At 42.5% G+C, this 10,371-nt stretch overlaps 1 protein-coding gene across 1 annotated transcript in view; it reads right to left on the reverse strand.

Annotated features, from left to right (window-relative positions):
- Positions 1 to 10,371, reverse strand: part of SRGAP2 (SLIT-ROBO Rho GTPase activating protein 2) — a 94,111-nt gene that overhangs the window by 55,315 nt on the left and 28,425 nt on the right. The window contains exons 2-4 of the mRNA XM_009997521.1: positions 8,169 to 8,361; positions 2,389 to 2,436; positions 2,217 to 2,244 (exon numbers count right to left, since the gene is read on the reverse strand). Coding sequence (XP_009995823.1) covers positions 2,217 to 2,244; positions 2,389 to 2,436; positions 8,169 to 8,361 — 269 coding nt within the window. The remainder of the gene's footprint in view (positions 1 to 2,216; positions 2,245 to 2,388; positions 2,437 to 8,168; positions 8,362 to 10,371) is intronic.

Consider the following 10,371-nt stretch of genomic DNA (forward strand, 5'->3'; position numbering starts at 1 on the left):
CTAGAGAGGACACAAAACAGAAACAGAAATTGGATGGGACTACCAGAAATGGCCCAAATGATCCTGTTCATGATGTGGCACAAATGCCAGGAACCCCAGAGAGGAGCACAGAAAGGCTCTCAAATGGCTGTTGCACATGCAGAAAATACACCCTCAATTACACGACCACATTCACATCCCCGTGGGCTTTTGTTCCGGCACATGCAGAAAATACACCCTCACACAACCACATTCACATCCCCGTGGGCTTTTGTTCCCCAACAAACACATCAGGCAAATGCAAGCTACAGTAAGCCAAATGTAGGCTCTAATTTTTCCTTTTGAATCCAAGAATTTGTGCATAAATTTCAGTGCCTGAGGGAGAGCCACTGCTCCAGACTCTGACAATAGGTTTCACAGAGCTGTCTCAGGCATTTGTGACTTAATCACAATAAAAAGATTGCAAGCATCCAGTAAGCTCAGGAGGATCTGCATAGGAAACAAAATGTTACATCTCGCATACAAAAACAATTATGGGCAAGTACATGTATCTGTCCTGAGCAAAAGAAAAAGCAACATTCATATAACAAGCTATTTTCTCATCTTTGAACTATCTCCACCTTATTACAGCTGATTTACTCTGCACCCTGAAAAGAAGCAACACAAAGGGCAAAAGGGGAGACGAGAGGAACCTCCCTTTATCTGGATCAACGTTTCATCTCCTGAAAGGAGGAAGTCATTTCTTAAGGCACCATTTTATAGCAGATGAAAGCAGGGACATCAGCAGTGACTTGCATGGAGCCCCAGCAGCCCTGCAGCTTGGAACTGGCAGATCTAGGTGCACTCTTCACCATTTACTTCTCTCTAGATCTGTTTATCAGTTGTTTGTAGCACAATAATATTTATTTAGAAAATAGGAAGTTAGATATCTCTCCTGGAAAGCCAAAGCTCTTGATTATTGTATGCAACTGTATCAGATTTCTTCTCTCTTAAAAGAAATTTCACTTCATTTATATTGAAAAAGGAAATATTCTGCACTTAAAGGGACAGCAATCACTGCTGCCAGAAATGTCTGACAACGTGAAAACATGAAAATTAAGCCATAGCAGTTTCATTACCCTTCTCATGACATCAGCATCTAGATCTGTAGTGCAATGTGGATAGTTTTAGATAAAGAAGAATAGTTTCACAACAGCTGATCTTGATGTTTTATTTCTTTTCCTTTAAAAGAATGCAAAAGCTCAGGAAATGACTGCAGCTTGTGACCTGGCCTGCTTCAAGGTTTGAAGCATATGTGTGTGTACAGTGGGAGGGAGTATATAAAGGATTCTGGGCTTTTGGTTCTCCTCGTTTTTAAGTAAAAGACCCAAGAAAATAAAATGTGAAAAGGCACAGATTTTATATAGAGACAATATTTGTCTTCATATTCCAGTGCTCTGTACTGCAGATACTGCTGACATGCACAAAACCAGATGGAATGATCAAAATGCAGAACTGCACAAGGTTGAAACTGCCAGATGTTGAGCTATATAAATCAAATAGCTGCTCCCATCTGCAGTCAGTGTTTGTGGCACACTGTTTGTTTTGTTAATATGCCAGAGATCTAAATAGTGACTACAAGGCTCAGCTAATAGACTTAATTGTGAATCTACAGGTACTGACCAGCCTCGATGAGCACACGTGCAGGTGAGGAGCTGTAAGCTCAGACTCCTGTTGGAAGGGAGATAAAAGCTTCCACCACAGAAGACTGCAACACATGTAGTAAGGGTTGGAAGAAGAGGGCAGGAGGGGAAAAGGAGTTCACTACAAAGAGCAGTGCTGGGTGGGAGGTGTTCAAACCATCACTACCAAACAAACTGTGGTTCATCAGGTAGAAGGCAGGAACAAACTAAGAAAGTGCTGTGGATGGCTATAAAGAGGAGTTTACAGTATTAAGAGATGTTATGACATGACTGATTAGCTTCTCTACACCAATGGTATAAAAATACTTTACACACTGATTTAGTATTTGCCGTCCAAAGCTACAAGTGAGAATGAACCAAGTACTGTAAAATGTTTGGAAATGAAACTTAGAAACAGAAAACTCAGACTCTTCACCAGCTGATCTTGTTCTAGCTGTTTTAAATCCTGTCTCAAAACCCTTAGGAGCACTTTGCTGCCTCACTCTTTTCTTAAGACCAGAGCAGCCTCGGATCTCTGAGCAGTCACAGGTCCAGGTGTGCAGCCCCTTCACTCACCTTCCCAGCCTCTGTACCATTCTCATCCCTGCAAAGTGCAAACCCAAAACCACTCAGCTGTTCTGAGCTTCATTCTCTCCCTCTGCACTCTCCCTCTCCTTATGAATTTTGGCTATCTACTCCACTGGGAGCATCTGGCTGCCCACGGATGCCCCCACTCAGTCCAACCCACCTTGAGCAGCTGGGAAGAGCTGTGAGCAAGAAGGAGCACGAGTTACACCTGCAAGGGACAGAGAGCAGCAGGGTACAAGTGCCGGGCTTTCCAAGGAAAACTGCAGCAGCAAATGGGAACCAGAAGAGATGCAATAGTTAACTGGACAGTCCCCAGCTGTCCAGGCTGCCCTACCACAGCACCCAGAGCTATTCTAAGGCAGCACATAGCAGGAATACCAGGAGCCCATGAAAAGCATGGCGAGTAAAATTGCTGGTGTCTAATGGCGCCAGATGGGTTGTTGACACACTCCGTGTGGTTAGACATGAAAGGCCATCCTGCAGGAAAAAATAATCACAATCCCACATGCTCCCAATCCACGACCGGGATTGTCACCTTCGGGCCGGCCCAGGGAGCACCACACCCTGAGCTCAACCTCCAGCAGCCACAGCTCTGCACGCTCCAAGATTTGTCTTTGAAAATCCTGCAGTTTCTTGGTGGCTGTTGGTTTCACTAACCCCTTCTGGACCTTGTTAAAATGGTCTCTCCTGCTTTTGCACAGGTTCGGTGTTTTCACAGCGAGGTTTTTACAGGGAGCAAGACATAAACTCCCCTTTTTGCTAGTGACCATGTATTTAGCACTGGCAGGGGCAGATGAAGGCAGGCCTTAAGAAATTATGCAGGTAACAAAGAAGGCAGCTACTTGCCTCAAACCTTCCAAGTAGCCTTTAAAACTACACATACATTAACTGTTTAAAGCAGTATTTTCTGGGGTGGAACATGGCAACAGTTTTCACAACACAGAGCAGAAGTTATACAACTGTTTACAACAGACCCTTTTCTATCATAACCACAAGCAGATGGCAGAGAAGCAAATTGTGATTTTCATTAACCACTTAAATTCTGAAAGGAGCTGGCAAATATACTCCACTTCCAACTTCATGTCACCACAGTGAAGGGATGAAAATGGGAAGAAAAATATGCAGTAGAGACCACTGGGTATAATGAAGGGTGAGCTCAGTTTCCCCAGATTCTGCAGACTGACTGGAGTCAGCATTGGCCATTAAGAGGTAAAATTATGACATCCACCCAAAACTTTGAGACCTGGATGTGAACCTTCCCAAAGTGCTGGCAATCCCACATTCACAACAACACTCTGAATCCAACTTGCCCTGCAAGGAGAGCAGGAGGAAGATGATGCCAAGTTCCAGGTTTATTGCAAGCACTATTTATACTCATTTAAAGATCGTGTGATGATAGTGAATCTAAAGAGTTTATTTAGGTTAGCCTAAATTACACCAGATCACAGCAATCAGGAGTGTTTGGGAGCAGGAAGAGGAAGTTGTGCACAGATTTTGAAGGAACCACAAAGTATGAAGCTCTGTGGTTTCTTGGGTGTTATCTTGATCAAGTCCTGTGCAACTTCAAAGGTTTCAGTCAGTCTCAAAAGATCAGAAGGGAAGATTGAGTCCTGAGTATCTGAGACGTTTTAATTAAATTACTCATTCATACAAGGAACTCAGACAATCCAAGATCTATCTGCTTTAAGGGAAGCAGAAGAGAGTGACAAGGATGACAACTGGGCACTGCAAGGTAACCCTGTTCAGACCAACAGCACAAAAACTATCTTAAAAAGACAACTCATACTAGATTTAAAACAACACACAAAAAAAAAAACCCAAACCAAACCCACACTAACAAACCAGGAATAGGAATATTGGGTTTCCATAAGAAGCACAAGATGAAGTCAGACGAGAACGAAAATATTACTAACTGGGAAGAGAATATTTAAATTATCACAAACAAGTCACATCATCTGTGTGAACAGAAATCTTCAACCACCAAGATCCACTTTGGGGTTTTACATCAATTTTTGCTGGTGATGTATCCCCAGCTCTTGGGGTTCAATGAGGTCACGGAATAAATGAATGTTTTGTGCTTAGAAAAATCTCCCAAATATTATCTGAAAGAAGCAAAAAAATGCTCAGGACTCAGCTCCCCAGCAAAAAGAATCACAGGTCAAAGTAGCCTATTAAAATACTTATCAATTAATAATAACATAACTGAAGTCCATGTGACCCAAATGCTTTAGTCCGTACCTCCCTCACAGCCTGATTCATCTCTCCTTTAAAGAAATCATTTCACTTTTAAGAAAACTGAAGTTGAACTTCTCTGCAAACTGCTCATTCAAAAAATCCAAGTTTAATTTCCCCTTCAGATCCTCCTGACGCAGCTCAGCGTTAACTGCACATTTTGAGAATTACAAGCATGGACATACACGCTGCTCCCTGCTCTTCTCTTCCAAAAGATTCCAGTTATGAACATCTGTTGTTTACAAGTGCTCAGCCTGAAGGTTGCCAGACTTATTCTGCATCTTTGACTTCAAGGCAAAGGCTGCCAGAAAGCCATCTGAATTTCATGCTGGGATATCCTGGACATTCAGCTCTCCAGCTGACAATTGCTACTCAGTATCCTACTTCCAGAGATTATCTTGATTTAAAATGTGGCCTTAAAATAGCTTTGTCTTCTCTCTCTCTCTTTTTTTTTTTTCTTTTTTACTTTTTCAGTTCCTCCCTTGAAAGGAATCACTCAAGCTTTGCCATGGTTTTTATATTGTTAATTGATTATTTGAACAGGCAAATGCCTTTTGAGCACTTTGAGACCCAACCTGCTGAGCTGGATGCTCCCAGTTAATTGCCATTAAACCTTGACACTGCCACACAACAGACCTCTGATTAGGCAGATCTTAAAGGAGTGATGACTATACCAAACTTGTGACCTTGTGTAATAATAAGAGGAGTTACAACAACTGGGCTGTGAAATGCATTTTTTTTTTCCTCCAGTCCTTACATGTTGTGCAAGGATATTTACCAGTGGGTTCTGAAAAGACTTACCAGATATATACATTGTATAAGACTGTTCTCTTTAATAGTCTGTTCTCATTGAAAAAAGTGTTTTAGAAGAGAACAGGCAAAGTGAGATCTAACAGCCATGGTAGAGTAGCTAAAAGCAAGTAAAACCTGGGATATATCCAACTGTCATCAAGTCTTATGTCACCTTGGCTAAACCAAGCTGTTCCCCTTCTCCAAACAAATAAAAGGAGAATAACACAAACCTACTTCTGTAAATCATTTGAAGATGCTTCAGTGAAGCTCCAAACCATGCCATGTGCAAGCAATAAATCATTTGAAGATGAAGATGAAGTGAAGCTCCAAACCATGCCATGTGCAAGCAGCCTTTACATCCCTCACTGCCTATACCCAGTTTGCTGTCACAACTCAATTACTTACATTTCAGAACCCATATGGAAAATGTATCCACCTGATCAGGTCACCCTGTGATGTGGCCACATCTAAGGAAAATAAACCCCATGCAATGCATTTGTTACTAAGCCACACAAGCCTGCACTTCACATTGCTCTCTCCTTGTGTGCTGTTACCAGCTTGCAGACAGAAGGTGGAGGAAGCCACACAGTCCAATTCCAAGGGTCAGACTGAAGCCTCCTGCCCTTGACAGCATTCCCTTAAATGAACACATTGGGAGCAACTTGGCAATTACATATTGACCATGAAAGCACAGGCAAATTACAGGGTTCCTGCCTGACAGATTTCCACCATGACAGTGTGTTAGGAGATCTAAAAACAGCCAGTGATATGGGAAGCAGCCACGGGATGATACGGTACCTTCCGACATAATGATCATGTTATGGGAAGAACGTGCTATTACTGTGTATTTATAGGGTCACAGCCAGGCAATCACAGAGCAGCCACCCGCCTGGGCACATCTCGGAGTCATGTAATACCAGGCTCCTTAGAAGGAGGGACCTGATGGGTGGCTGTGATCAAATGGTCTTTTGGGGGCTTCCAAATGAGATTACAGCTTCAGCGCCTATAGAAGAGACACCAGCCAAGTGACTCTTCACTATTCAGACAGAGCAGTGTTTGGGATAGGTAATTATAATTGGAATTGTTTCCTTACTGATCCCTGAATTTTGACATTTCTGAAGGTTAGAGCCAGCAGACAGAAATGACCAAAGAGGTAATAGATGGAGATATCCAGGACAGGCAGCTTTACAACCCTGTGCCACTGCTGTGACAAATACTGCCCACAGACCCAGCAACCTCATAGTTTGTTTTTTTCCCCCCTTAATCCTACTCTTGACCAAATTAACAACTTGCACATCTGAGGCTCCAAGCTTGAAGGGGTAATATATTCCAAGAGCAAGATGTCTTTTCTGCCAGGAGTTCTCTGCTGCTAAAGTAATGGAAACCAGGAGCCTGAGCAACATCAGCCCTCTCTCCTCAGAGCAAAGTGAAGGGGATGTTCAGGAACAGGTTTCAGAGTATTTCAGGCAATGCTTTGAGCTTGACCAGAAAATGGATATTTAATTCAAAAATTCAAATGGAATTTTTCTGTGCTGATAAAATCACTTGCCTAAGTCAGGCTACACTCTATAGCTAGGATATTTGAGGTCAGTTTAGTCAGGTACAACTTCACAATGTGTATTTCCAATCAGAACTAAAGTAAATGACATCAAAGCTGAACTAAGAGGGAACTTAATGGCTTTCCCAAAAAGAGCAGCTTTCCCTTTCTAGTGGATATATTCCCATATCCCTCCAAACAGAGCAACAATAAGAAAAAAAAACACACACCAAAAAAACACAGATAATGGCCCCACATAAACAATGCACTTTGGGTGGAGGCAGAACCAGATGGATCCTCTCAGACCAAACTGTCCAAAGCAGAAATGATTCACATCCCAAGGCTGCTTTTGCTTGGTGTTTTCCCCCAGCTGCTACCCTGACAACAAAGCCCAACAAGCTCATGCACTGCCCAGATGTCAGTGACAGGAACCCCATGGCCAGGGCTTTGTGCTGGCCACCTACTCACTGGGCTGATGTCTCCATGCCATGCTGCCTGCACCAGCCCCTTCCTCACCTACACATCCTCTCCTGCATCCCCCGTCCTAGGAGAAGCACCTGTGTCCCTTCCTTCAGCCACAAGTCAGTAGTAAATCAGCTTTGAATTCACCAAACCATGTTCACTGCCGGTTACTCATCCCAACTGAAACAGCTGAGCAGGGAACAACCAGAGCAGTATGGTCAGACCTACCTGTAAACACTGTTTCAAGAAGGTGAGACAACTAACTGTCAATAAGGACATCCTTACATTTTAATTGAGTCCCATCAGCTTAGCATTCAGGGATTCCCTCCCCCAGATGGCACAGTCCTATTTGGAAGTACTTTTGGCTTTACTCCTTTACTGCTTTGAAGCAACAGTAAAAGATACAACACTCTTAAATCCTACACTGAGTACCTGCAGGGTACTGAAAACAGAGTGCTGTAGTGGCAAATCACAGCACATAGCAGATTAGAAACAGTTATTAAAAAAAACAACAAACCACAAACAAAACCAAAATAGACCAAAGCCACTGACCCTGAAGGAAATCCTGGCTTTGTCCATCAAACCTGGTGTGCAGCTTTGCCCACCTTCCCAAGAAAATTACTCCTTTTAGATGTTCAACATCTATTTTCAACAATTCTATTCCCTATTTCCCAATTTTCAACATTCTCTTCCCTAATGACAACAGATGACCTAGGAATTATTGAAATAAAGCCAGCAACCAGGCTGTGTGGAAACATGACATGGGTTCTGTGTTCAACACAAACTTAGGAAACACTTTCTTCTGACATTCGTAACAGTGCTGGTACCTACAGTCACTGCACCAGGTCATTCCATCCCTATCCTTGTGACCACACCTACAAGGAAAAAAGGGCAAAAACAAAAGGCAAATACTCTACTTGAATTGCTGGTCTTTGGTGCTCCTAGTTTTAGCCAGGAATCTCTCAGCCAACTTCTCCAAATTCCTTGAGTAATCCATCTCAATCTCTGCCTTCTTGCGGAAGAAATCCTGCAAGTCCTGCAGTAACTGGACCCGAAGCTCACACTGTTGGTCAAGGCATTTCAGCTGCTCTACCAATTGGGCACGGATCTCTGCAACAAACAAAAGCACTAAAGATTAAACAAAATCCCATCACAGAAAACACCATCAAAATTCTCCGGTAAAAATATAGTGAAAACTTAGTAATAATTATTAACTTTATCTGCAGACAGAAAATGATTGTGATTGCATCTGGGATGCCCTGGGCACAGGAAAGCCATCCAATAACCTGGAATCCAGTGCACAGCTCTACAAGCAAAGCTCTACTGCTGAACAGTGCATCAATTACAAGTGTCAAGTGCATTTTTGGCATCAAAAAGAAGTGGTCACTGCCTAAAAATGTACTGAATCTCAGTCTGGAAAAAGGACTGAATGCTGCAATACCCCACGTCAGCTCAGAAAATCACTTCAGGGAATTTCTCTCAAATTCCTTTGCAGACAAATCTTGATGCAGAAATAAGATGTTGAAGATACTGGGACACTCCCCAAAGGCACCAATTTCAGATTATCCAGTTGGTTACTGAGTCCCCAGCTGTGCAGCTCTCATTACAAACCACACCATTGAAACAGATAAAGACACCCCTTCAGAGAGCCAACATAATGGCACTTCCCATCAGGGAATTATCTCCAGGAAGACTTTTTTTTTTTCCCTTGATGTCTGCCAGTAACATATCTACATCTAAAGAACCCATAAAGCACAGAGATATAGGTATTGATATTATTATTATTATGTATAATTGTTACTGAAGATACCGGTTTGTATTCACACAATATTTTACAGTTTTCAAATGTTTTACAAATATTAAAGCTTTTCACATCAGCCCTTTAAGCCAGGGTGTTAATCTCCTTATCTTGCTGATTTTGAATGTGAGGGTCAGAAAAGCAAAACGAAAGACAAACAGGGCAAGAAAACAGCAAAAAAAGGCACCAGTCTGTCTGAAAACACATAAATATTCAGTGATGCAGCTCACAGAGGTTATTTGGCTTTTGTACAGGCAATAAACTAAACATGAAAACAATAAAGTATGCACTTTCATCTGAAGATCTCTGAGCACTCAAACTTCAGAGATCCCTGCTATTGCCTGACCCTTGTTGCTGCTCTTCACAAAGCTTTCAGAGATGTGATGTTCCAAGCTGAATTCAGAATCAGCAACAAAACAAGTAATGTCTTCAGCTCAACATGCCCAGTTTTATGTCCATGCATTGCAACAACTGCAGGGACCCACAACTTTGTCACCACAACTAAGGATGGGCAAATATAATTTTCCAAATGTATTTTTTTAGTTAACTACTACATGGATAATTCCTGAGATAGGTAAGAACAGAGGCCAGCTTGGCCTCCTTGGCCCACTTGTCCCTTTGCCCAGGAAAAACACACCATCTGGAGCTCCAAGTGCTCTGCTCCTGCCCTTTGAGTATCAGTATCATCTGCAGGGACAGTTTCAGGGGTCCAGGACTTGCCATGAAGAAAGCATGCAGCTTTATTTTTGGGACTCCAAACCCCAAAACACATGTATACAAACACTGCCCCTTAGCCAGGTTTGCCAAAAGAAAAAAAATAACCTGCAAAACTGTGGGAATTTCAACTTTGAAGATGACCTTGATTAGCACTTTAATTTGGCAGCACCACTTGAGTCTGTGGTGCCCAGGGGCTTCTGTAGCTTTCAGTGCCAGGAGAAAACACAGGCAGCATGATTGTAGCCCAGAAAGAAACAGGGCAGTCAAACCCACAATGGGTGGACAAAGCTGGTCAAGTTCATTTTTTTCCTCAGGAGTAAATTTTAGAAGAAAACTTCTGTCTCTACATCTGGAGATATAACTACAAGCAAGTAGACAAGCCTGAGTTGTCCACATACTTCTTTAATCAGAACACTTCAGCACTCCTGTTTCTCCAGCCCGGGGAAGCCCCAGCTACACTCCCCACTCCAGCCCAGGAGGCTCCAGGAGAAAAAGTAGAAATCCAAAGGACTACTTCCAAAAAACTAGGAGTTCTCCAAGACTACGAGACCAACAGAGCACATGTATTTTCATTATAAAGTTACAAAGCTCAAGCTCTTGGTTCT

This window comes from Chaetura pelagica, unplaced genomic scaffold (assembly GCF_000747805.2).
Source record: "Chaetura pelagica isolate M959 unplaced genomic scaffold, ChaPel_1.0 scaffold215, whole genome shotgun sequence".
Lineage (NCBI taxonomy): Eukaryota > Metazoa > Chordata > Aves > Apodiformes > Apodidae > Chaetura > Chaetura pelagica.